The 26,134-nt window shown below is 33.1% G+C and overlaps 1 protein-coding gene across 1 annotated transcript; it reads left to right on the top strand.

The window, feature by feature from the left end:
• Positions 1–838: 838 nt before the first annotated feature.
• On the top strand, positions 839–25,802 carry LOC119675239 (fibrillin-1-like). Its single transcript, XM_038086428.1, has 9 exons — positions 839–1,118; positions 14,847–15,374; positions 15,453–15,902; positions 19,763–19,891; positions 19,972–20,112; positions 20,162–20,488; positions 24,649–24,786; positions 24,851–25,499; positions 25,568–25,802. The coding sequence occupies exons 1-9, from the start codon at positions 1,037–1,039 to the stop codon at positions 25,800–25,802; spliced, it is 2,679 nt and encodes an 892-aa protein (XP_037942356.1). The 5' UTR covers positions 839–1,036.
• The last annotated feature ends 332 nt before the right edge of the window (positions 25,803–26,134 follow it).

Below are 26,134 nucleotides of genomic sequence, written 5' to 3'. Positions count from 1 at the left end.
TTTTAATAAATAAAACGAATATTTTTTTTAAACTACGAGTACAACGCATCACTATTGGAGAGAATAAATATCTTGATATGCCTTTCAATTATTTGCATAAAACAACTTGTTGTGCTACTGAAGCTAATCACGACAATTTTTATACGCATACGAGTGTATAATATTGTGCAGAATCAAGTAAGTTTTATTTATCTTAACTACTTTAGTCAACTAGAAAGATAAAAAGTATTATTTTAAGAGTCCCTGAAAAATCATATTTATTATATTTTATTATAGTTAGCAAAGTAAACAGAAAAATGTTTATAAATTCAAGATGTCATTGGCATTCTTTGCTAAATAAGATACGTTATTATGGATTCAATTCTATACCGGGTTGACCGTATAGTTTATATATAAACTGTTCGTCTGATTTTCTTCAACGATTTGAAAGCCTGTGTGATAAGACATTAAATTCTGTTTATTATTGTTTATTTAGTTTTTATTTGGTTGGCATATGAAAAACAGTAAATATTTACTATATGATATTATAATCAAAGACATTTTTTTACATTTACTCAGTACAGGCATTCAACGGCACCCTGTAGAGTTATGGCATCCATCAAATTTAGCCAAGACTAATCACTACTATTACTACTATTTGTAGTGATGATAGTCTTGTGAATAGTCTTGTGATTGCAAATGATATTTGTACGTAGAATTAAAAACCTACCTGATCTAGTAACATATCTCACTTATCTTATCTATCAATTCACATTCTTACTGTTTGTAGGGTACAAGATTGAAAAATTAATAAAGGAGTAGGCTTTTGTTATCTACTTGCTGGATTAATGTTTCATTCCTAGTTTTGATACTTCTGCTTTATTACGTTTGCTTTATTTAATTTTATCAGTTTGTTAATTGCTTAAGAAACATGAGATGCAGTCGGGTTGTGTCAGTGATGTGAGAAGTTGATGTACGGACTTAACTTTTGTAATAAGTGTTATGACTTGCTGAGTCATTATTGAAATATTACTTACAGTTTTCTTAAACAAAAACAATGAACGTGAGCGCTCACATTAGTTTCGCTATTGTACTACTTCTTTCTATGTGGTCGAAGTTGTCCATAGCGCTGGAAAACGGTAAGTAGGAAATAAGAGTGCAGGCGAAGCTACAATCAACTGATTTGACTCTAATAAAACTCTCAAAAATATTTGCATTATATTAAAAAATTTCACTGAATGACTTTCAGATGATATTTTAATGTTTAAAATAGTTTAAAAAATGTGCCTGTAAAATGTCTTATTACCCAAATAATTGACTGGAAAGTAACAGAAATTATTATACTTAGTGCTAAAATAATATTAATAGATTGCAATGAATTTTACTATTCTATGCTATTTCTATGGATTAAGTATAATGTTATAGACATTTGCAGTGGAAGTCTTTTGAGGTTTATTTATGGTGAACCCACGCTGTGCAAAAAGAATGCGCGAAGCGGTATGGCGATATCTTCATGCTTGGCATTCTGATATTTGAAGATGCCAATGATACTAAGGAGCACAGTTATATTCCCTATACGTAAGGTGCAATGATATCGTGATGCTGAAATAAAATATTGATAGTTATTTTAATACGATTTAAACGACTTGAAGAATACGCCAATTTAGCTGTGTTGCCAATGATGTAAACAGCATCAAATGTTAGGCGCTAGGAAATAGCAGTGTTCATTATTAGTATATATTAGATATTAGCAATATCACCTTCAGGATTTTAAAATTTGTTTTTCACCATCGAAATAATATTGACTTTATTTCCATCTCCACGCTTAAAATCTTTCGACATAGATTCATTTAACATTATATCTATTGCAGTATTCTTTGTTCGGCAAATCTTACAATTTTTTTTTTGACTTTACTCATACAAATAGACCCGTCAGAGATAACTACTGACATTTAGCCAGTGATTTCAGATATTTTGAAGGTATTGAAGTGGATTGGAAAGAATTATAAGTTTGTTGTAAAATTTTATGCAAAGGATGTTCTTCATCTATAACACAATATTTCGTACCTCTGCATATTTCTGATTTCAAAATAAGCGAGCATTTGATGGCAATAATTGATGGTTTCAATTTAATATATTCGGAATTACCATTTGTATTAATAAATGTATAGGCTTATTATCAACTTCAGTATATGTAGACAAAAGTAAACCGATTTTAGAAAAATAAGGCTGTTGAGAAATAGTTTTTTCAAAAAATAGTATATTCTCTATAGTGATAGGCAAATTTTTTGCATTGGCATCATAGTGTACTCGTTAAGGTTTGGATTAAGACTAGTTTTTATTTATCTAACTATAATTTACCAGCTTACAAGCTAACTTAACTATTATTCAAATTATGCTATCTTATTTTCCATTCTTATAAAGAGTTTATTCTATTTATATAGAAGCTTAAACTCTACAAGCATAGTGCTCTGATACTCGAAATTGAACGTTGCAATAATTCTTAATGACTTCGCACACGTTATGCAAAAAATCATTTCTAAAGTTCATAGCGCAATTATCCTGGCAGTGATTTCACAGCCATGAGTTCAACCTACATAGATATATACCAATCGCATTAAAGATTGCAATTGGTAGATGACTATAAGTGTACGAAAATTGCGCGTGTGTACCAGACCAGATAGTATTTTAAGAATACTGTTTTCAACGTTTGTTGTACCAAGATTACTTTTAATTCCGGTTTCATCCATTTGGTACTTAATAATTAAGTCTTATAATGATATTGTTAAATAATTATTTGCGACAGTTTCCAGATGTAGGAAACAAGTTACTCCCGTTAACGAAGAATTCTTTTTGACTGGACTTCAAAACTCTCAGAAACGTAATTTAAAGATTGATATATTATGTTAAAGCCACTATGTAAGTTATTTATCAAAGGAATACGTATCATCGTCGACTGCTTAAATAATTTTTATCTATTTTCTGCTTCTTAAAAACACTCCATCCTAGAAGTTATAATTTTGACTACGACTTAGATAAAATATACTGAGACATATTTTTTTCTTCAGTATTGACTATTTTTATCATTTTAAAGCTTAGGTAACGAAAGGGTATGCCATGGGGTAACATGGCATTATAAGAAGTAACACCTGAATATCTTCTATTATGGTTATTTATATAAAGCATTGAAGTTTAGCAATATACTCAGCATCATAAATAAATAATTTTAAAGAATGCAAACAAGTCATCAGATAATTATCAACAGATAATAGTAGATACTTTAAAAAGCATTATTTCTATATGGAAGTACAGCCTAACTTGAGTAGTAGGTCAACAATTTTTTTTAACTTAAACTATTAATATTTATTAATGATTAATAATTATGTCAAAATTATTGTTGTAATTTGTATAGTTGTTGCAGTATTAATATTTACTTATAATTAATATTTAAAAATCAGAATTACTACTTTGATCAAAACTTAAGTATATTTAATACTTGCATATTTTCTTATATGAAAAATCGAATTTTTCAAATTTTCCTATCTAATCATCACTACACCTAATCAAACTTAACTTCAATTCCTACAGAAATTGCTCTGACGTAACTTTCAAATCTTTATATCTACTTAGTCCTAGAACAAGACAAAGTAAAGAACAATTTGGTAGTCCAGCATTCATTTTTTTCATTTCTAAGGACGTGTGCGAGTTAGGCTAAGTTGATGCTAAACCAAATGGGAGATCTTTTGGGATTTTTTGCATTGCACACATTTAGTCATTTATCAACACGTATCGACACTAAAGTGCTGCATCAAAACATTCGTTTTTGCGGTCATTCGTTTTATTTTCAAATGTGTACCATATTTACAAATTATTTCTAAAGCGAATACGAACGAATAACAGAAACGGTCCGATAGAATTCGTTTCCGCCGCATTCGTTTCAATGGAATGGGGGTTGATTTGTTCTCTATAATCGTTTGTTTTGAATTTTAAAATCAAATAAACAAATATTTTAGAGTATTTCAATCACTTTTAGAGTATTTCAATCACTTTTAGAGTATTTCAAATAATTCTATTTTTGCAAAGAAATATTTTATATATTTTGTGTGCGTTTGGTTGCCTGCGCAAAAGTAAAGAAAGTTGGATGTGCGTAGAGATTTGCAATAATTGCAAGAACAAAGTACGTAAATTAGGTTTAATTTTCTATTATTTTCAATGCAAAAGTTGTTTAAACAGGTAGATCTAATGCAAAAGGTTAACTTAAAAAAACGGTTTGCGCAGAATTTCCTTCTTTGTCGATAGTTTTTTATGATGTAAGAAAATAAATTGCTTCACATATTTACCTTTTCCTGGAAAATAATTTTATGCATGATATGGTAAAAATATCTATTTATGACAAGAGAGATTTTTAGAAATTTCTTAAGAATTCCTTCAGAATTCCTACTTTACAAAGTTTCTTGTAAATTATTTGCAACACCAGCAAGTAGTGCATCTTCGGAAAGGGTTTTTTCAGTTGCTCGGAACTTAATATCAGAAAAAGGAACATTGATTTCATCTAATCAAAGATCTATCAATCAAATCATGTTTTACACAACAATCTTGAAAAAGAGGAATTAAGTCAGACGATGCTCAACATTTAATTTGAATATTAAATTAAATTTGTGAACTGTAAAAACTGTAAAAAAACTTATTATAATTTTTTTAAATAAATTTTTGTTCAAAATTTTTTTTATATTTAATTAATATATTAAGTCATATTATATATGTAATCAACAAATTACTATTATCAATCAACATTTTAAATAATATTTAATTAATAAAAAAACTTAAATAAATAAATTTGGGTCTTACTATTTAAAAACACATAATTTTTGTATGAACTGAAAATCAAATGCTTAGAGTACTCCCAACTACTTCAACTACTTTTAGAATGTTTAGAGTTAGAGTACTCTAAACAAACGAAACAAATATTTATTCTATTCCATTTTGTTTTTATGCCTATACATTCGTATTTGTTCGTTGAGAGTGAGAGTATGCTACCATTCTAAACACAATAGAATGCTTTGAAACTGAAATCAAATGCGCGCGTGCAGTACTCTAATCGACACATCACTACATTATCGGCACAACTTAGTATTTCCCTCATTTAGAACGCAACTTAGCCTAACTCGCACACGACCTAAAATGTCTTCCTTACATATCACACAAAGATACCTATTTTCTAATAAATAATAATAATTCTTATATGACTCCGTGATGCCATATGCTATCATAGAAATGTTATTTATTATTCTATACACCTGTTGAATTGCAAAATAAGGCTTTCTGGATCCTTACCATTGGTTAGAAATAAGATTGAATTGTTAAATCCAATCAATAAAAAATATTTTTTCAAAAAGCTTTAAAATGGAGATAAGCCTATTGATCTATATATTTGTTGTATTTTCGTTCAGTTTAGATAATGAAATTTTACCTACTTTCTACACTTTCCGATAGTACTTTGTAACGACCTTTCTGGCCCTCTCTCTACAGCTAGGGTATAACTCAACGAGTATACCAGGGTTTGTTATAAGAAATTTATATATATAATAAAAAAGAAAAGAATGAAACACTTCTGTCTTGTGTTTTGTAGTAGCGTTTATTATTCGTCTTAAATTGAAGTTATAAATTGCAACAGAGTAATGTCAAAGGCGTAAGTGTTGAAAGCGTTGCGATCCTTCTAAGTCTTGCAATCGTTGCGAGCGTAGGAATCGTTGAAGTCGTTGTAGTATTACAATCGTTAAATGCATTGTATGCGTTGCAATCGTTGAAGGCATTGGAGGCGTTGAAATCGTTTTGATCAGTGGTGTCAAAACCTTGAACAGAAGAAATTGCAAATAGCAAAAAAAGAACAAAACTTTAGAGTAAACTCGCTAATAATACAATCCAGACCTTGTAAGCAATAGTCAGGCAAAGATCCCTTCCCGATGTTACGCCTGGCCATGCTCGTCAGCAATCACCAAACGCTCGTAGAGTTACACGTATTCTAACAGTGTCGGTGACTTGTCATCCATTTCTCCATTAGCTATGGCTAAATTGAAGTCTGGATAACTGGTGAAATTACACTATGCCAGCATAAGCCAAGCAGAAGTTCACTCAACGGGTTAAAGCCAAGCAGAAGGCAATTCAACCATCATCACTTCACCCAAACCAGTTCATCCTAGACCAACTAGTCCGAGCTCTCACAGCTTTCCCTAACATAATCGACTTACCTTGAACAGAAGAAATTCCAAATAGAACGATTTGGCAATTATGCTGCTCTTTTTATTTGAAATTCCTCAAATTCAATAAAAATAGCTGCGTCACATAAAAAATGCGTGCACAATATATTACTAAATTTGTTTATGCAGATAAACAAAAGAAATAGTTAACAAATTTAACCCCATTTTACCAGTGGCAAAAACTAATAAAGACATGATTTTACAGGGTCATTCATTTATCAAAAATTTAATAACTTTATCAAAAATTTAATAAATTTAATAACTAAAAATATGAAATTTCCCCTTTATATTTACTATCAATGCGATTTGTGGGGTTAAATTTTAACGTAAAATTTGATCCTTACAATTTATTTAGTATTGCCTGGTGTCTGAGTTTTTAGCGAATGTTTTTCTTTTTCTATATAAAAAAATTAAATCTAGTACTTTCATGGAGTCCATAGGTCAGTATATTGATTCTTTTGTGCTTGCACATTCTATAAATTTGCATTCTATATGATGGCGTCGTATAGTTTTTTGCCTATTGCATTAATAATTCTAAAATCCATATGTGATTAATGACGTTAAAATTTTCAACAATTCTACATATATATGCAGGATGGCATACATCTGACATAGGTATAAAACCATATATACATTGTGACCGAAAAGTTTCCGGTCATAAATAAATAAAACGCAAAATTCTTAATCTTCATCAATATTTATTTTATCTCCTTCAAAAATATGCTCCATTAAGAAGCGTACACAAAATGCCAACGTTTTCTCCAATCATCAAAACATTTTTTATAGGCGCTTTCCGGTATGGCTTTGAGTTCCCTCTGCGAATTCTGTTTTACGTCTTCTATGGATTCAAAACGCGTTCCTCTGAGTGGTAATTTGAGGTTGGGAAACAGGAAAAAGTCACACGGTGCAAGATCAGGTGAATACGGTGGCTGTTCGATGGTATTTATTGAATGTTTGGCCTTAAAATCGTTGATAATGTTGAACAAATTGAGGTGAATCGGAACAAGCCGGGCGTTGACACGTCGCATACACAAATTGTCCACCAAAATCAAACGAGCCATCTCACGACCGATGCCTAGCTCTCGTGCTATCTCTCTAACACTCACATGAGGATTTTTGAACACGATTTCCTTTGCCTTTTCAATGTTTTCGTCGGTGGTAGAGGTCGAAGGTCGTCCAGAACGCGGCATGTCTTCGACGGTCGTACGACAGTCCTGAAAGGCTTTGTACCACTCATAAACTTGAGTTTTCGATAAAACTGATTCCCCATAAGCCTTTTGTAGCATTCGCAACGATTCTGCACACGAAATTTCGTTCGAAAAACAAAATTTGATGCAAACTCTTTGTTCAATATTTTTTTCCATTGTTTTTTTCGCAACGCACTACTGAGGTGAACTGGTTTCAACAGCTGCCGTAAACGAACTGTCCGACAGATCGCGCTCATTTTGGCATAGAATTAAGGACAGTGCTGCCAACTAATAAACTTAAAATATCGAAAAATATACAGCGCGCGAATTTTAAATGAGAACCTCCGAAAACCTTTCGGTCACAATGTATATAAGAACTTATACGCCATGACGAACTTAGACGATTTACATAGGATCTCCAGTTGTCTCTGTCTCTTGTTAAATGTCGTAGTTCGTTGAAGGATTTATCAGGTCACGTATATGGTTCGTCTCCAGGTCGTTTTTGGCCGGTCCTTCCTCCTGGTTCCTTGGGGGTTCCACTTCAGTGTGGCGTGACATATTTCATCGTAGTTCTTCCTTAAAGTATGTCCTAGCCAGTTGAATTTGCGTCTTTTGATTTGCGTATTAACATCCTCTTGCTCAGTTACGCATAAAAGCTCTTCATTTGAGATGGTTCTTGGCCACCATATTTGCACGATGTTCCGAAGACATCTGTTATTAAAGTTCCGTAATTTACATTTGATGTATTGCTGACCAGCCAAGTCAGTAGTTTCAATATTCTAATTTCATACTTACAATATGGGACTAGATTTGAAGCTTTGGTTAATGCATTAAGATTGGGGTAGGTTTTGTGTTTTTTGTTTGTTCATATTATTTAATAATATTTCTTTCATTATCTGAAGTATCTTCATTGATATCTTTTTGTAGGTCAGTAAATCTATTAGAATTGACATGTTTTTCCAGTAAGTAGTTGTTCAGACTATTTTGTTTATTTGTTTGTTGTGTGTGCATTTATTTTTTTTTATTTTTAATGGAGTACGCCTGCGTTCGAATTCGGGATAATGTGGTTTTACCAGTACACCAAAAGAAAATTTGCGTAATTGTAGTAGGTTAAGAACATATCGCGGGCCGCACTAACACTAGTCGCAGGCCACACGCGACCCGCGGGCCGTACTTTGGACATCCCTGACCTACAACATCATTTGTACAAATATGTGCTGACTTGAAAAAAACGTTAAGATAAAAGTGATCAAGGTCTTACTGTAGAAATAGTATTAATAATATAATTAAAATATTTAAAATTATTTATTAATAGTAAAAGTAAGTGGTTTAAAAAGTTATTAGGACAGTTATCGAAAAATCTGGTATACGTTTAACAGTGAGTTAGCTAACTCTATCAGCATCATGTTTGGAGTCTTGCTCTCTTAGAGTAAAATAGACTTAGACTTAAGATACCTGTTAGCTGTAAGAATTAAATAAATTTTAAAATTTAGAATGAACAATTTTCACAAAAAAATTAATGTATAAACAATAACATCAGGTATTTCTTAAACTAAAATAAAATTAAAAAGAACTGGACAACACGTTTTTTCTCAGAAGATATAGGGAATGAAGAGTTCTGTTTTGGTAAAAATATTTGCTTGGCGTTTTCTTATATACATATTATTACTTTGAAATAACGTGGCTGAGCTGAATTATCGTAAATGATCGTTTTTCTATAATTGGTTTCACAGGTTCTCTCATTTTCTCACCGTTTCATCGTGTTTAGTAATGTGGATAGTATAATTATTTTTCACAATGTTTCTCAAGCTTTTTTTTCAAAATTATTTTTTTTATCAAGCTGCTTTACAAGCTTGTTATGATTTATTAGTTGTAGTCTTTTTACTATACGTATATAACGAATGGATGTATGGTGTGGAACTTCTTCAATGTAGTTCGCAGTTTACGCAATTTGAGTTCTTGTATAAGGGCAAGTTTTTCAGTGGACTTGTTGCCATCTAGTATGGCATTTAACGTTGTAAGTGTATTTATTCCGATACTTGGTAGAGTATTGGTAGGTCTAGCATCAAACCAAGGTGGAAGTTATGTTCTACATACATTTCTACACTGGTAACTGGCGGAATTACTAAGGAGACTCTAATGGGGCGTTCATCGGGACAATGTACCGATGTGTAAAGATCACCGTGATGTTGAGCCTTTATGGCAGGAAACCACGTTAATAATTGTGGCATCCCTGTTTTGAAGTTTTTTGTAAAGTTATGCTTTACAATCATCCCATCCGTTGGTTTCTGGGATTTGTGCAGCCAGAGTATCAAATTTCTCACTGTTGGTTCCAAGACCAGTCATCTTTTTTGTTATTACCTTTAGAACAGCCCTATTCACCCGTGATTGCATGTTGCTCCCGTTATGCTTACACATGCAAGTCACGGTAACTTGTTGAGTGTATTGATAACGCTTTGCAATTCTGACAGACTATTGATCCGTAAGTGACCATACGTCTGATTATTGTTGTGTATCCATCTATCGCAGTGACTTTGGTGTACACCTCGAATTCTTACCTGCGATGAATTTACTTGTCATAAAGGCTTTGGTTGCCTTTTTTATCACTTTTTGGATGTGAAATTTCCATAGTAATTTTTAATCAAAGGTTATACCCAAAAATTTTACCTCCTTTTGCGGTTTTATTTCTAACCCATCCAAAGGGATGGGTTTAAGATGTTTTACTTTGTATTTTTTCGTAAATGGCACAATGGTTGTTTTTGCTGGATTTATTTTCAGCCCAACCGAATTGCACCATTCTTTTGTTAGTTTTAGGTCTAACTGGATTTTCTCGCACAGAGTATGTCTGAGTTCTGCAGATTATTACCACATCATCTGCGCAACCCTGGATTTGGAAGCCATTCCTATCTAGTCTTACCAATAGCTCATTTACTATCATACTCCACATTAGTGATGACAATACTGTTTGCAAAAACATTACCATTATTGGTCGGAATTTCTACTCTCGTGTTTATCAGCAAAAGTGTGAAAGTGTGCCATTGATTCCTCTTCTACAAAGAATTGAGTTTATGACCTCATGTGAAGTGTTATCAAACGCTCCTTCAATATCTAAGAAAGCGCAAATTGCTGTTTCTTTCTTATCCATGCTGTCCTGAATCGTATTACTTTGTTGATGCAGGGCCGTTTCTATCAACTGACCTGCCCTATAGACATGTTGGCAGTTGTATAGTGGAATTTCTTTCAGTGTAGTATTCTTAATATGTTATCCACGACTTTTTATACTAATTTAAGTTGGAAGAATGTAAGGCAGATTGGTCTGAAGGATTTCCTGCGAGTCGGATCCCTCTTACCCGGCTTCGAATTAAGGACCACTTTTACCCTCCTCCACATAGTTGGTATATGGCCCAATGCAATACTCGCATTGGATCTAGTATCTGTTCAATTCCTTTTTGGAGTAGTGCCGGAAAGACACCATCAGTACCTGAAGATTTCAGTAGCTTGAGCGAGGTAATTCCCACCTGATTCTAGGCATTATGATTATATCTTTGGCAGTCTTCCAATCTTCCTTTTTTATTGTCCTAGGGAGTTTAGTGTATCCTAATTCTGTTCCTAGAGTCGGAGAGGATCCTGGGAAATGTATGTTCAGAAGTAGTCTTATCTTTTTCTCTTCATCTTCGGTGAAAGTTTCATCTTCTCGCCAATCTTCTCAAGGTGGAAGTAAGGCTACTGCCCATTGAAAGCTCCTTGCAGAGTCTTGACACCTCCGTTGTGTTTTCTATGCTTTCGCAGAATTTTTGGAAGCTTCTGCGTTTTGGGACTCTAATCTCTCTATTAAACAGAGTAAGATGTTGCCTATATTCTGAACAATCTCCTGTTCGCTTTGAGTAGTTAAATAATCCTCTAACAGTGTTTTTTAGGTCATTGTTACAGCAAGGCACATTTTTGGTGTAATTAATCAAGCTTTATCTGAGGTTCTTCAGATACTCCGTTACGCTTCCCAATTTGTTTTTCTTGGGTTCCTTAGGATTTTCTTGTTAATTGATGAGCCTTCAATGTCGAACCTTAGGATTCTATGGTCAGACATAGAAAAACATCTTTCATCCCAAATTGTCTGCATATTGCTTACATTCAAACTGCAGAACCGACCTCTGTAAATCCAGGCTTCTTAGACCAGCACTCTGGTCAAGTTCGATTTGAGCAATGCCCTTGCAATAACTGCCGATGCAACTTTTGCATGGTAGATATTTGTTTTGGACGATTTTAGTGTTGGTCATCAAATGGTTTTTTTTTTCAATTCTTTTGCCAGACCATCGCTGTAAACTCGGTATATTGTCCTCTTTGCACGTTGTGAGCTCAACTCCTTGACATCCGTCTAAGTGGTGTCGTCCTGTGGCCAAAACCTCTAAGTCTACACAGTCAACCAGTATGAGTCGTGACCGAAAGTCTATCCCTCTAAATCGCATCTTAGAAACCCATTCTTTATACATCTTCTCAATGCGGAGTTTTTCGATCCTACCTTGCTCATCTTTCAAGAGAGTTATTTCAGGGAAGAATGGCTATTCTTAAGTTTCTGGCTACACTGGCTTAACTGCTGCCCGATATTGTTTTCTTCGGTAGTTTTGGTGCGTCCTTTACTTAACTCCCTTTACTTGTAGAGGTGTGTCATTCCCTGTTCTTTTCTTGTCCGATTGAATATCGATCGAAATAATTTCTTGAGCAGGCTTCTTCTTGCAGTCTTGACTGTACTTCGGTCGATTGAGATCTTTTTCCTTAGCCGCCTCAGGCATTGAGCCTTCTTTGAGATAGCGCAAGTACCATTTGGTACCCACACCACTAAAGCCAGTAGTTTTCTTGTCGTCGCGAAAGCTTTGGCCAGAGGTTAGTCCACTGCTTGCCGAATGCATTTTGTCATTGGTTTGAATTTCACGTAGTTGGTTCACGTATATCAGTTTGACAGATATATCTTTGTGTAGTTTTAAGGTAGCGTTAACGAATAGCATTAAGGATAAATAAAAATCAAAAAATCAAAAAATCCAATCTGCTTGCCAATGTTAAAAAATCTCAACCTATCTTTCCTGGGAATGTGCGGCATAAAATCTAACGTAATGTAATGTAAAATATGATATATCAGTAAATACAATATATGATATATTAAAATTTGAATACCCTAGTATTTATAGGTTTTGAAGAGTGTTAAATGCAATTTTGCTTTTTACAGTCCATTTAAATTTTGATTTTTTTTATTTTTCTATTTAATTCAAATTACATTTAAATCGTCTGCAATAATTACTAAACGCAGCGTATATTCTGACATCATCAATGTTTAATACTGACGGCGTTCTCAGTAAGTTTGTAAGTTTGCTAGTTTTAAAAAATAACACTTTCCTGAATTTAATTTAAAATTATGCTTCGTCGTCCTATAACGTAAAAACGTGTTTGGAGTTTCGGAGTCCCAGTTATACTAAAGGAAAGAATTGCGTCCAGTTATTAGAACCATCTAATGCCGTTTGGTTGCACATGATAGACAGTTGTATGAATGCATTTAATTTCTAGGATTAATATCTTACTGCTCATGCCCGATTTAAATTTTTGTTTACTAATCGCAATTTTCAATTAATTTGAATTCACATGTCGTTGCACTCGACAGAGCTTGGTCTTTATTTGCCGAAACTGCTGGAAGGACTATGCTGGAATTTATTCACCAAATTGTGCTGAAATTTGTCGAGCCAGAAGGATGTTGGCTGGTGTCACCACATCTGGATGTTCGCATCTGTTTTGATTCGTAGGTTCAAATTTAAATCAATTTAATGTAATAATTGTCTAGATTATTTGTTGTAATAATGAGTGCACTATATTAGGATTAACTAACTTATTCTAATAAATTACCGGTATTGATTGTGTTCACTAATATAAAGAGAATAAAAAAAGTAGTGATATTAAATATTAATTCTGAACTAAGTTCATGTGTTATGTACTAACCTATTGTTAACAGTCACAATACTTGTAAATATGAAACAAATGCCTAAATACAAAATATCAAAAATTTATAAAGAAATTAACTTAATTTAAAATAATCCATAAAATATAACACATAATATATATTATTGCAAAACAAAATGCTCATAATTCTATTTAGAATAGAATAACTGTATAGTAGTTTCTTGTTGTCCCATTAACAACATCTATAGTCTAGACTGAGCCTTCTCAAATCGTATGTGGAAAAATGAATGATATTTTAAACGTCATATAAGCGAGTTAAAGGAATTCTATGTTGCTATTATTCGTATAAGGATTTCCTCATTTTCTTCATTTTCATAAGTTTGTTAGTAACACTAAAGTGTTCCATTGGATATAATTCTTCTTTTTATTGGTCTATTGTAACATCATTATAATTGTGGCCTGTTTTTAGTCTGATAACTGTAATATTGGCTGTTGTAATGAAATAACATCTTGATCGTTTTAAGTGACGAAATAGCTCAGTTATAATGATGCAACAGTTACCATATTGTGACATTATCATCTCAAATATTTGTTAAATTCTATCTTACTGGCCCTTACTTTAGCTTTGGACAGCATTTTACAAACTGCTTGTCCTCCTACCCATATCATCAAAAATGTTTAACGGTCTATTAATACCAAAGATAATGCGAATACTCTTACTTATTGAAGTCATCCCAGAACATTAGTTTGATGTCAGAGTTAAACGCACTATAATTGAACAAGTGCTGCGAATAGTAATATTTGCTACGCGCTTAAGCAATATTGCAATCTTAGAAATTTGATGGGATTGGTATCTATTTAATAATTTTTTAAAGAAATCCATACCCTGCCTATGCAGTTAGTTCTTTTTGTTTTCTGAACAAGCCATCATTACTCGATTAATCGTACTTTAAGGGTGAACACTCTTCACAATTTTAAATTTTTATATGATTTTAAATTAATACTAAAAATGCTAATTTCTTACTTATTGAAGTCATTAATAATTTTTTAAAGAAATCCATACCCTGCCTATGTAGTTAGTTCTTTTTGTTTTCGGAACAAGCCATCATTACTCGATTAATCGTACTTTAAGGGTGAACACTCTTCACGATTTTAAATTTTTATATGATTTTAAATTAATACTAAAAATGCTAATTTCTTACTTATTGAAGTCATTAATAATTTTTTAAAGAAATCCATACCCTGCCTATGTAGTTAGTTCTTTTTGTTTTCGGAACAAGCCATCATTACTCGATTAATCGTACTTTAAGGGTGAACACTCTTCACGATTTTAAATTTTTATATGATTTTAAATTAATACTAAAAATGCTAATTTTGTATTAATTTATAATTTTAAACAATTTCTTTTATTAGTAAATACATTAATAATATATAAAAGCATTGGTTACAAGATAGAGAAATAATAAACATAAATTTTATACAGAGGACATATCGAATTACATAAGAAAATGTTGCCTAAGTGGGCTTCGCCATGCAAAACTTCATGTGGATTGTACAAACAAGGAATTTGAAGTATCCGCTATTGCCCCCTTATGGAAAGGTTTATGTATATCAACTTATGGCTTATGTTGCGCTATGGAAATTGATAAACAGCTGTGTGAAGCAGGTCGATTAGCGGCATTAACTGGTTCTCGATGTAATAACGGATTTAACACAACAAATTATGTACATTGCTGTCGCGCTTGTCAAGTCGGCTTAGCAGTCAAAGCAAGTGAAAAGAACTGCAATAACACGTTATTTTCGTATTTCAATGACATTGAATCATACAGAATTTGCTGCAACAATAATCAAAACAATGAGTCCAGTATATCCGAAAGCAAAATTGTGGAATATACAGATCATACTGATGATGTAGAAATGAAAGATAATATTAAGTCAGACGTAGAACCTCTTGATAGTAACAAAAACAACAAAAAAGATGATGGGATAATTGTTTTAGAGGATGACGACGGTAATGAAATTATTTAATATTGTTCTGTCATGTCTTGGTTTAAAATAATGTACTTTTTTATTTTTTCTTAATTTTTAGATGATATCTGTGGAAAAGTGAAAAATTTATGTGCCCAAATTTGCGTAAATACAAGAGAAGCTTATCAGTGTAAATGTAATCCAGGTTATATCCTAGATTCTAATAATGTTACTTGTTCTTTAAACAAAACGTTTGTGAATGAGACATTTGCTGTTGAAGAAGGTAAGTTAGACTCCGGATATGACCTTGATGAGGATGAGGGCGATGAACAGCTAGAAGATGAAAATGACTCAATTATATTAAATGGCATTAATCAATGTCCAGTGGGATATAAGAGAGACATTCTTAAAAATATATGTGTCGATGTTGATGAATGTAATATCGATTTAGATATATGTAAACACAATCAATATTGCCACAACACTATTGGTAGTTACCGATGTTTGAATATAAAACCGAAAACTTGCGATTCTGGTTATATTTACAACTCGGAAACCAAAACATGTGATGGTAAGTGTAATTATTTTTAAGTATATACTTTCATAATTTTCTATTTTAAAGTTATATATTCACGATAACCATAACAAAAAGATTTTTAAGAGAAAGTTATAGCTATCATTCATTAAAATCAAAACTCAGGTATTATATTGCAGTCGCTAAAACTTTTTTCTGCTTAATGCCTATCATTAGATTAAAAATATGGAAACATATATAATATTATTCCCACAAAGTTATTTTAATTAATGCATGTCATGCAATCTGAGTCAAATTATTTATTACGTATAATTTAAAGGGTAACGTAGTATATTATGAAATAAATTCTTTAATTTAAGACTGTCATATCTAATACGTCATTCTTCGTATATGTACACGGTATAGTGCACATTTCTGCAAGGCATTCATTTAATTAGTTAATAGTTAATGTATAATCGATGTTTTCTATTATATATATGTTTTCTATTCATCAATATAACCTACCTCAACAGCAATTTGCCATTTCAACATCTATCTAATATTTCTTAATTCTCAAAGTAAGCGTCTATGTTAAATTCATTGTCTAAGATCTAAGTGCAGGTCGTAGTCGCTGGATGCTAAATGTAATCCAAACTGTGGGAAAAAGTTCTTCTAAGTGAGTGGGGTTAATTGTCAGTTCCCTGTCGGCTGTCTCAGTGCCAATGAGAGACAGATATTTTGGGTTTGAAACGCGTCGCTTCTCAGCTGGTGGCAAAAAAAACTGAATTTCATTCAAAAAAGGCATCGTTGTGATGTGGCCACAGAGATGATTTCCAACGCAGATAGTGACCCCACATTCATAGAACGCATCATAACTGATGATGAGACATGGGTCTATGAATTTGACATGCCCACCAAACAACAATCAACCGAATGGTGCTTCGAAGGTGAGCCGAAACCGAAAAGAGAACTCCAAAGTCGGTCCAAAATCAAGGTTATGCTGACTGTTTTCTTCGATATTCGTGGTGTGGGGCACTATAAATTCCTTCCGGACGATCAAATGGTGAAACGGTCAATAAGGAGTATTATTTGGACGTTATGTGTCGTTTGCGTGAGGCTATTCGCAAAAAGAGGCCAGATTTAGGGAAGGAAAATTCATGGATTTTACACCACGATAACGCACCGGCTCACACAGCGTTGGTTGTGTCGCAGTTTTTGGCCAGAAACTCCACCAATACACCAATATCATCAACCAAGCACCGTACGCTCCAGATTTGGCCCCGTGTCACTTTTTCCTCTTTCCCCGATTCAAATTGCCATTGCGAGGACCATATGGTAGACGCGTTTTGAGACCATAAAGGCCATAAAAGAGAATTCGCTGCGTAAACTAAAGGCCATACCTTCGGCGACCTATAAAACTTGTATGGAAAATTGGATCAAGCGACGGCATGCATGTATTGCCGCAGAAGGAGAGCATTTTGAAGGCGATATTAAAGAAAATTATTAAAAATTAAAATTTTGCGTGTTTTTTTAACTTCTCGTTCTTTTTTTTTGGTATTTGTAATGCTAAAAAATATTTAGTTGTACGTAAATTCGTTAGATCACCTAGTAAAAGCCATGATATTCGAGTTAACAAACTATCATCTATATCTAAGGATATTCGTTCTTCCAACAACAAAAAACATTTTATAAAAAACACATTTAATGTCGTGATACAATTGCTTTCGCTTTCCCATTGCAGAACCGACGATAGCGACAGTTAAGCCATTTGAATTTTTCTTACGGAATAATTGTGTAATTTCTTGTTTCGCTGTTGAGTATTTCACAACCATTGCATTACGAAGAAGTATATTTGAACAGAAAATGTTGATTGTGCAAAGGTAGTTACAGATGTGTTGTAGCACATACGTGAACGAGATAAAGTAGTTAAAACATTTTAGAACTAATAATTTTAATTTTTTCTTGCGTTTTTATGAAAAGAAACTATTTAAAAGTTAGACGGGTTGGAATAGCAAAGAAAAGATAAGAACAAAAATTTAGTTAATTTTAGAATTATATTCAAAATTATTAAAATTTAGCTTCACATAAATATAATTAAGGCAGATATATTTCTTCTTCTATATGAGGCAGATACAACAAATTTATTTTTCAAAAAACTTTTTTAGCAGCATAATATCTTTTTCTGAAACGTGATGGAATCGGGGAAAAACTTGAATTAAACATGACAGATTTTTGTAAAACTCTACTGTTGTTTCAAGACACACCGAGAAATTTTGCGCCATAATTGATCGCATTTAGTCACATACAGCGTTTCTATGAATGCAACTCCACTTTTTAAATAGTTTCCTTCCGCCCTTTTTGCCTACGGATTATGCACTTGTAACGGCTTTCTACCTATGTGCCGGTGTAAGTCTCTCTGAATTTCAGCGATAGTTTTCCACATTGTTTTTTTATTATTGGTATACAATGTGCAGATCGATTTTACGTTTGGTGCCTTCTTTTAGCCATTTTCGAGGCCATTTTAGCCATTAAATTTGTAAGACGTCTTCGTTTTAACGGGGCAGTGTGCCATTGCGCCTATGCTTCAACAGTGGCGAGTTTCAACTAGTGGATTGTGCAGGAGTTGCCAAGATAAGGAGGAGGTAGAACCCATCAACTACTTTCTGTGTTCAGGACTGGAGACAACGCGACTTCAATGTCTTGAGAATCGCTTTTTCACTGGCCTGGAAAAGATAATGAAAGCAAACTTTTTGGATCTTGTTAACTTCATCTGGAAAACCAAATGGTTTAACATGGATAGAAGATAACAAAGGTAAGCAATTCGACTCACCCGGCATAATCTTTGAGGGCATCACAATGGGCAATATATGCCTCCGAGTGGAAGTGCTGATAATTGTCAGCACGCGCCTTCTTAACCTAACCCTAACCATGATGGGTTCGTTTATAATATACATACCATATCACTTCATTTACTAAAAGTGTCAACAGCGTATTTAATTACGTCATTCATTTCAACCGACTTATTATTTGCTTGTTATTGCACGTTATGTATGTGACTTGTCAAAAACTTGCTAACACAAAATATTTTATATTACTTTAAAAACGTTCAATTGGGCAACAAAATTTGACAGATCGAGAAAAAATCTGTTATATGATGTTTTCAAAAAAAAACACATACTTTCCATTTTTCGAAGTGGGCAGTTAAAAGATGTCTCCAAAATTTATAAAAATTTATAATAGTAGAAGAGCATTATATATTGTTAACATAATGATTTTGAGTTTACCTCGTGGTTGGACAAGGCTTATTAAACAATCAAAAATAGCAAAAAAACAAAAAAATACGGATTGGAAAATAAAGCTTTTATGTATTTTAAATTTCTGTACTAAACTTTGAAGGTAAAGTTTTAGAATATTTATCTTTGGAGATTAGTTTAGTAGTATTTTACAATATTTTGTATAGTTCACAAAACCTAATTTTAAATGATTTCATTTAATACAATTTTAGTACGAATTTAAAGATTAGTAAAAAACAAGAGTACACCGTATTTCATAATTATATTTTAATTGATAGATAGAAAAGAATAAGCACTCCGCTTAACAATTACTAAATGTCACGTTTCAGTTTAAATAGTAAGTTTTATTATAAATGATATTTTATGCTCTACGAGTATAAAATTTCAATCTGGATTGCATTACAACACATACTTTTTAAAATGTCAATCCTGTTTTAAACTTGAAATATTTTATGTGGATTATAATGAATGCGATAACTTTCTCTGTGAAACTCAGGATAGTAAGATTTGTGTTAATTATCCTGGCCGTTATGTTTGTAATAATAATTCTCATAAGCCAGTTCACCATCTTTCGAGAGAAGCCATGCAATATTGAATCTAATTATAAGTATGGTTCTTGTGTAGATATTGACGAATGTTTAATGGATAAGGATACATGCGATCGAAATCAAAATTGTGTTAATATTATTGGAAGCTACCACTGCGACTGTAATATCGGATTCAACTTAGATACAACCACCAATGCCTGCGTAGGTTAGTTAAGTAGTCTTCATGAAAGCCATTTGTTTTTTGTGCAAACTAAAATCCTTCGTTGTTTTTGTTAATAATTCCAGATATTAATGAGTGTTCAATTAACAATCATAATTGCTTACCATCTCAAAGATGCGATAACACTGTCGGATCTTATATTTGTACGCGGTTACAGAGCTGTGGAACTGGATACACTTTGAACGCTGAAACTGGTTCCTGTGATGGTAAGTCATAATGTTTTAATTTTCATAATTAATATATAACGCATTCTAGATGATGATGAGTGTGCATTAAATACACACAATTGTACACCTGACTACATGTGTTATAACACCAAAGGATCATTTCGTTGCTATCGCCGACATATACCGACAAGATATAGTACTAGTACAACAGTAACATCTTTAAGTACAGCTACAGTGTCTACAACAATATCAGTTCCAACTCCACATACATCTATTGACAAAAGTTTAAACAATCCGCAGATAATGTCGTACTCTAATAAAAGTTATCACATTCATACTCCTATGTATGTTGACAGTAGAAAATCTTTGCCATGCACAATAGGTTTTTATCGTAATCAGATGGGTGCTTGCGTAGGTAAGAGACATGAAAAACAAAGTTGGTTTTCTTATAAAAACAATTTGCAGATTGTTTTGAATTTATATTGTATTTGTTTAGATACAAAATTATTCATATATTTAATATTGTTATCGGCAGTACTACATCCCAAAGCCTTTTCTGTATTATATGTATTATGTGGACAATTCTGTCCAAGACGATGGCTTATTAGCCTTAGTTTTAAATATAGGAGATGATATAAGCTTCATAATATACATCATCTTGACTTCGACCATCGTTTTGTTTTCGTATCCTATTTTATGTTATAACGATGAATCGGACATTTTTTAATTGTCCGAAAAAATAACACATATCAAAATAAAGAATGGTTGCTATACTATGCGGTGAAGCAACAGACTATTCGTTATGGTGGATCACTCGAAAACTAAAAGAACCAACGCCATTTGTTGTACCACTCAAAATATATAATTGACAGGGGACTAGATCCAGAATTGATAAGGTTTTAAACTTTTACATATCATCTCCAAGGTGTTTTTTCACCATACCCATTCAGAAATCACGAAAACGACGCTGAAATTGAGTCTTTCTTGCAAACACCGCATCAAATGAATTTTTCCGTCCCAAAAACCACAATACAAGAAATTAAATGGACAATTAACACCAAAATTAAACCAAAAAGGCTTCTGGGTACGATTTGATCACTGGCAAAGTATTGAAAAAGCTACCAAACATTGTTTCTGTATTCATCAACCAACTTTTTAATGCTATTATTAGTCAAGAATATTATCCACGTCAATGGAGAGTAGCCCAAATTATTCGGATATCACAACCAGACTATAATACGAAAATTTTCCTGATAAAAGCTGGAGTGCCACAAGGAGCCTTCTAAGTGTAACCCTCTACACACTATTCACAGTTGACTTCCCACTTAATCTATTTACGTACACCGTAACCTTTGCTGATAATACAGTGATCATAGTGTGGTTAAACAAATGGTGCATTAAAGCCAACGAATCTAAATCTACACAAGCCACATTTCGTTATAGTTATTGCCCACCAGTTACACTAAATACAGTTCTAAATTTTCGCTTTCGTATAAACTGTCAACTGTATCACGATGTTAAAATTCTAGATTAAAATCATGATATCTATAAAACTAACCGTAAACAAAACAGAAATAAAAATCATTAGCGAAATTAAGACTAAACACGATCAAATTTATGAAGTTATTAGTGAAATCAACGAAATAACAATTCCATTCTTAGCAAAAATACCAATAAATCGTCTCACCAATACTAATAAATTGATTAGAATATGTTCAAGATTTAGACAATGTGATTATTCATATCTATTTTATATTTGACTAGACAATAATGTATTTAAAAAAGTCGCGTTACCAAATTTACAATCAGTATTAATTAAACTATTCATTTAAAGTATAAAAAACCGGCCGAAGCTAATATTAAAGACTGCCTGCTAAGACAGATTAAGACCTGTACGTTGTGTTGTATTCGACTTTTTTAAGCGGGTCCGCCTCGCTTAATATTTTCGTTTTATGGCACCTTCTTTGTGCAACGAGCTCCCAGGAACTTGCTGACATCCATTATTATGGCTCGTTTTCATGGTAGCCGAGTTTATCTTTGCAGATTCCTTCGAGTTTTTTTTTAATATGAAGCCACGTGTCCTCAATAGAAGAACCTTGCAGCAAACTGACGTTGTTAATACGTGCAAGCATTTCGTTCTTTACCATTTCAGCCCTTAGCTTTGTGATGTTATATGTGCGTCATATTTGCTGCAGGCGTTCATACCTATGTTGAGATATATTAAATTTCAGATCGGTCATCACTAAATAGTGGTCACTGCCAATATCACCGCTTCTTTTGTTTCTGACATCACATAGAACTTTACTCCAACGTTTTGAAATGCAGATATGATCAATCTGACTTTTAAAGTTGCCAGTGGGAGGCTTTCAAGTGACCTTATGACACATTTTATGAGGAAATAGGGATCCTCCAATTCTGAGATCATAATTCATACAAAGTTCCAAAAGCAGCTCATCATTCTCGTCACATCCTTCAATACCATGGGACTCCAATGCCATGGGAATCTAGGAGTTTCTGAGAGCGTTCTTTCTAGCGCACTGCAAAAAACTTCTTTTTGGTCAAGTGGACTGTCTTCTGTTGGAGCATAGCATTGCACTAGTGATATATTGAACTCCTATGCGCGAAAGCGTACTACTATTATTTTTTCGGATATAGCTTTCCAGCACAAGATCAAGTGCTTGACATTTTTCCTTACGTAAACTTGTTGGGCATACCAGAACACATTAATACACCTCTCTTTTGGTTTGTAAATTCGCCTGTATCATTACATCTGGCTTCGCTTATGCTAATTACGTCTATTTTAAACCTATCGCATTCAGTGGCTAACGTAGCCATTTTTCCTTGAAACAGAGTTCGCACATTCCATTGTCCAAATCTTGTCCTTTTTACATTCCTTAAGTCGGTATCGTTTTGATCAGACCGGTTTATATTTCTTGTGAACACTTGAATCTGATGTGTTTCAGTCGCCACGAGTGATTAACTCATAGCCGCCAAGATCGGTGATAGAGCTGCTACTTTTCAATTTCGTCGGTCACCATTTGGACTCCGACCCTGCATTGATGTCAATGTGCAGCTACCTTTTCCTCTAGATAGCAGACGGAAGAGTTCAGATATCCCGCCGAACACTCGGTCGCCAGAGCCTCATTAGTGTAAACAGGGAACACTGCGAGAAGGTTGAGGTTGACGTTAACTCTAGAGAAGCTATTTGAGACGCGTCTTGAACCTTGTTCCCTCCGACTCCTTATTCATAGGTCAAACAAGTATATTGCTATGTTTTTGCATGCCTTCGCTCTTGGTGAACTCGAAGTTGTACATTGGAATTTGTTGCGGGTAGCTAAACGAATGTTCTAAGTCAGATACTCCAATGCGTTTTCTGATAATGCATTTTATTTACTGTTTATATCCTCCCTTTGCGATTATAAAATTATTGTCTAGAAGTGATAGGGTTCTGGTACTACTACACATGACCTCGGAGATTAATTTCTTTGATTATACCACGAGTAAGCAATGACTGGTACACTAATTTGTTTTCTCTGGATTTATAGGTGCCAAATAAATGAAGTTACTACTGATGTTGATTTTACAATACGTTACGATTGTACCTTGAAGTAAGAAGCATTTCTTCGAAATTAGTACCTAGTTGAATATAATTGAGAAAAACAGTATTTGGTGTTGTAAGTTGAATAAAATTTTTGCTTAACTTCTGAGATCTTCAGTATTTTTCATGGGTGAAAGAAAATAGTTTTTGTCGTTTGGGGACCAATACCGGATGGCTAAGGAAAATTGCAACAAAATAAAACTCTTTATTTTGTTTATTTTTGTTAAATTAAATAAAAGATAAATAAAAATATGTGAAAATAAATTTCAATCTTTATTTTGGTTCAATATGGCCATTTCTAGCATGAATTATGGCATTCAAATGGCCAATAAAGCTATCGTACGCTGCATCCAAGTGACTTTGAGGTATTTTGGCCTGTTCTCGGCTTAGCGCTTGCTTTAGACGATCGACATTTTGGTATTTTTTAGTACCAACCTTACTTTTTAAAATACCCCACACCGAGAAATCTAAAGGGTTACTATCAGGTGAACACAATGGCCAGTGTGTTAATGGAACAAAGCACGGAACGTTGTTTTTCAGCTATTCTTGGTTAACGCATACATCGTGCGATGTGCTGACTCTGGTTGGAATATCCAACACCTGCTCCAGAATTAATGCACATACAATGAAAACGCTATTTATAGCTTTGATTTATTTATTTCATTATATAAATCTTTTACCTTCACTAAATTTTTTTGTAAAATTAAGAATTATATACCATAACTTTTCTATACCAATCGATGCGCAGTGAAGATGCAAGTAGTAATAAGTAAGTAATGCAATACAATGCACACGGAATTTTGTTGTTGCATTTTGTTTTTCCCGCAAGAAGTCGTATGTTTGGTTTTTATGTTTAATGTTGCCACCCTTTTTTTAAATACAACATATTTTTTTCTATTATTAACTGATAGATCTATAAGCATAAATATTATATTTGCTGCATTTTTAATACAAATATTAATATTTTTTTTAAAAAGATATAAACGAGTGTCTCGTTGAAAGTCCATGCGGTTCACATCAACATTGCATTAATACGAATGGTTCCTACCGTTGTCAAAATCTTTCAAAATGCTTAGCGGGGTACATGCCAGCTCCAAACGGTATCACATGCATTGGTAATGAATGTTTGTATTAACAAATAAATATGTTTAAAACAAGTTATCTTTGAAATGAGGTTAGACATCGATGAATGTGAAACTCGATCCCATAACTGCGAGGAAAATGAAATATGCACCAATCGCATTGGAGGCTTTATTTGCTCATGTCCTGGAGGACATCATAAAAGTGTTGTTAATGGTGTAAGTCGTTGTATTGATATCAATGAATGTGATCGGGAACCCTCTACTTGCCCTACAAACGCACAGTGTATAAATACGATTGGATCCTATTATTGTGAATGCAAAACTGGATTTCAAAAGAGCAGAGATAATGACCGTATTTGCCTTGATGTGGATGAATGCCAGGAAATATCAGGTCTTTGTCAACAAAAATGTGTAAATTTTTGGGGTGGCTACCGCTGCTCTTGTAATTCGGGTTACGAACTTAGTTCCGATAATCGGACATGTAACGATGTTGACGAATGTGAAATTCACAAAGTTTATAAGCCTTGCATGGGTTTTTGTAACAATGTCCCAGGTTCATATGAATGCACATGTCCCCGTGGTTACGTACTTGCAATTGATAGGAACACTTGCCGAGATATAGACGAATGCGCTACTGGAGAATTTTGTACGGGAAGAAATGATATTTGTACAAATATACGGGGTAGTTATAAATGCACCACTATTCATTGTCCTTATGGCTATATTAATGATCCAGATCAGAAAAAGTAAGTCATTTGTTCTTCTTTTGTTTATTTTATTCACAATACCAATAACAATAATATAAATTTTATAGCCGTTGCCGACAAACTAGTCATATATGCGAGGGTGATGATTGTTATACAAAACCTTCTGCGTATACATATAATTTCCTAACACTTGTGTCGAAATTAATGATACCACCTGAAGGTCGTCCCATATTTAGTTTAAGAGGACCATTATGGTACGACAACATAGATTTTGACTTAAAAATTGTCAAAATACAAGCAGCCGCAAATATTGAGAAAGTCACTGATAATCATTTTGAGTAAGTACTTAGACATATTTTTATATAATCATATGCTTTGAATATGTATGTTATTTACCAGCGAAGAAAAATAGCTTATAAAGCCTTCACATTATTATTTCCACATATTTTGTTCTATTTAAATTTTAAAAAACAATACATACTAGTTTAAATTTTTTTTTATACATTTAATTCAAATTAATTAAATACTGCATTATGACTGTCATCTCTAGTCATCTTCAATTAATTAATTATAGCATTTTAAAAACAAAGCAACTAATTCAATCAAATTATATTCTAATTACAAATAAATAAAATCAATATAGCGAATATGTACCTTATGATAAGTATAATATA

The sequence above is a fragment of the Teleopsis dalmanni genome, chromosome 2 (assembly GCF_002237135.1).
Source record: "Teleopsis dalmanni isolate 2A chromosome 2, ASM223713v2, whole genome shotgun sequence".
Classification (NCBI taxonomy): Eukaryota; Metazoa; Arthropoda; class Insecta; order Diptera; family Diopsidae; genus Teleopsis; species Teleopsis dalmanni.
This window is presented reverse-complemented; position numbering and strand designations above follow the sequence as displayed.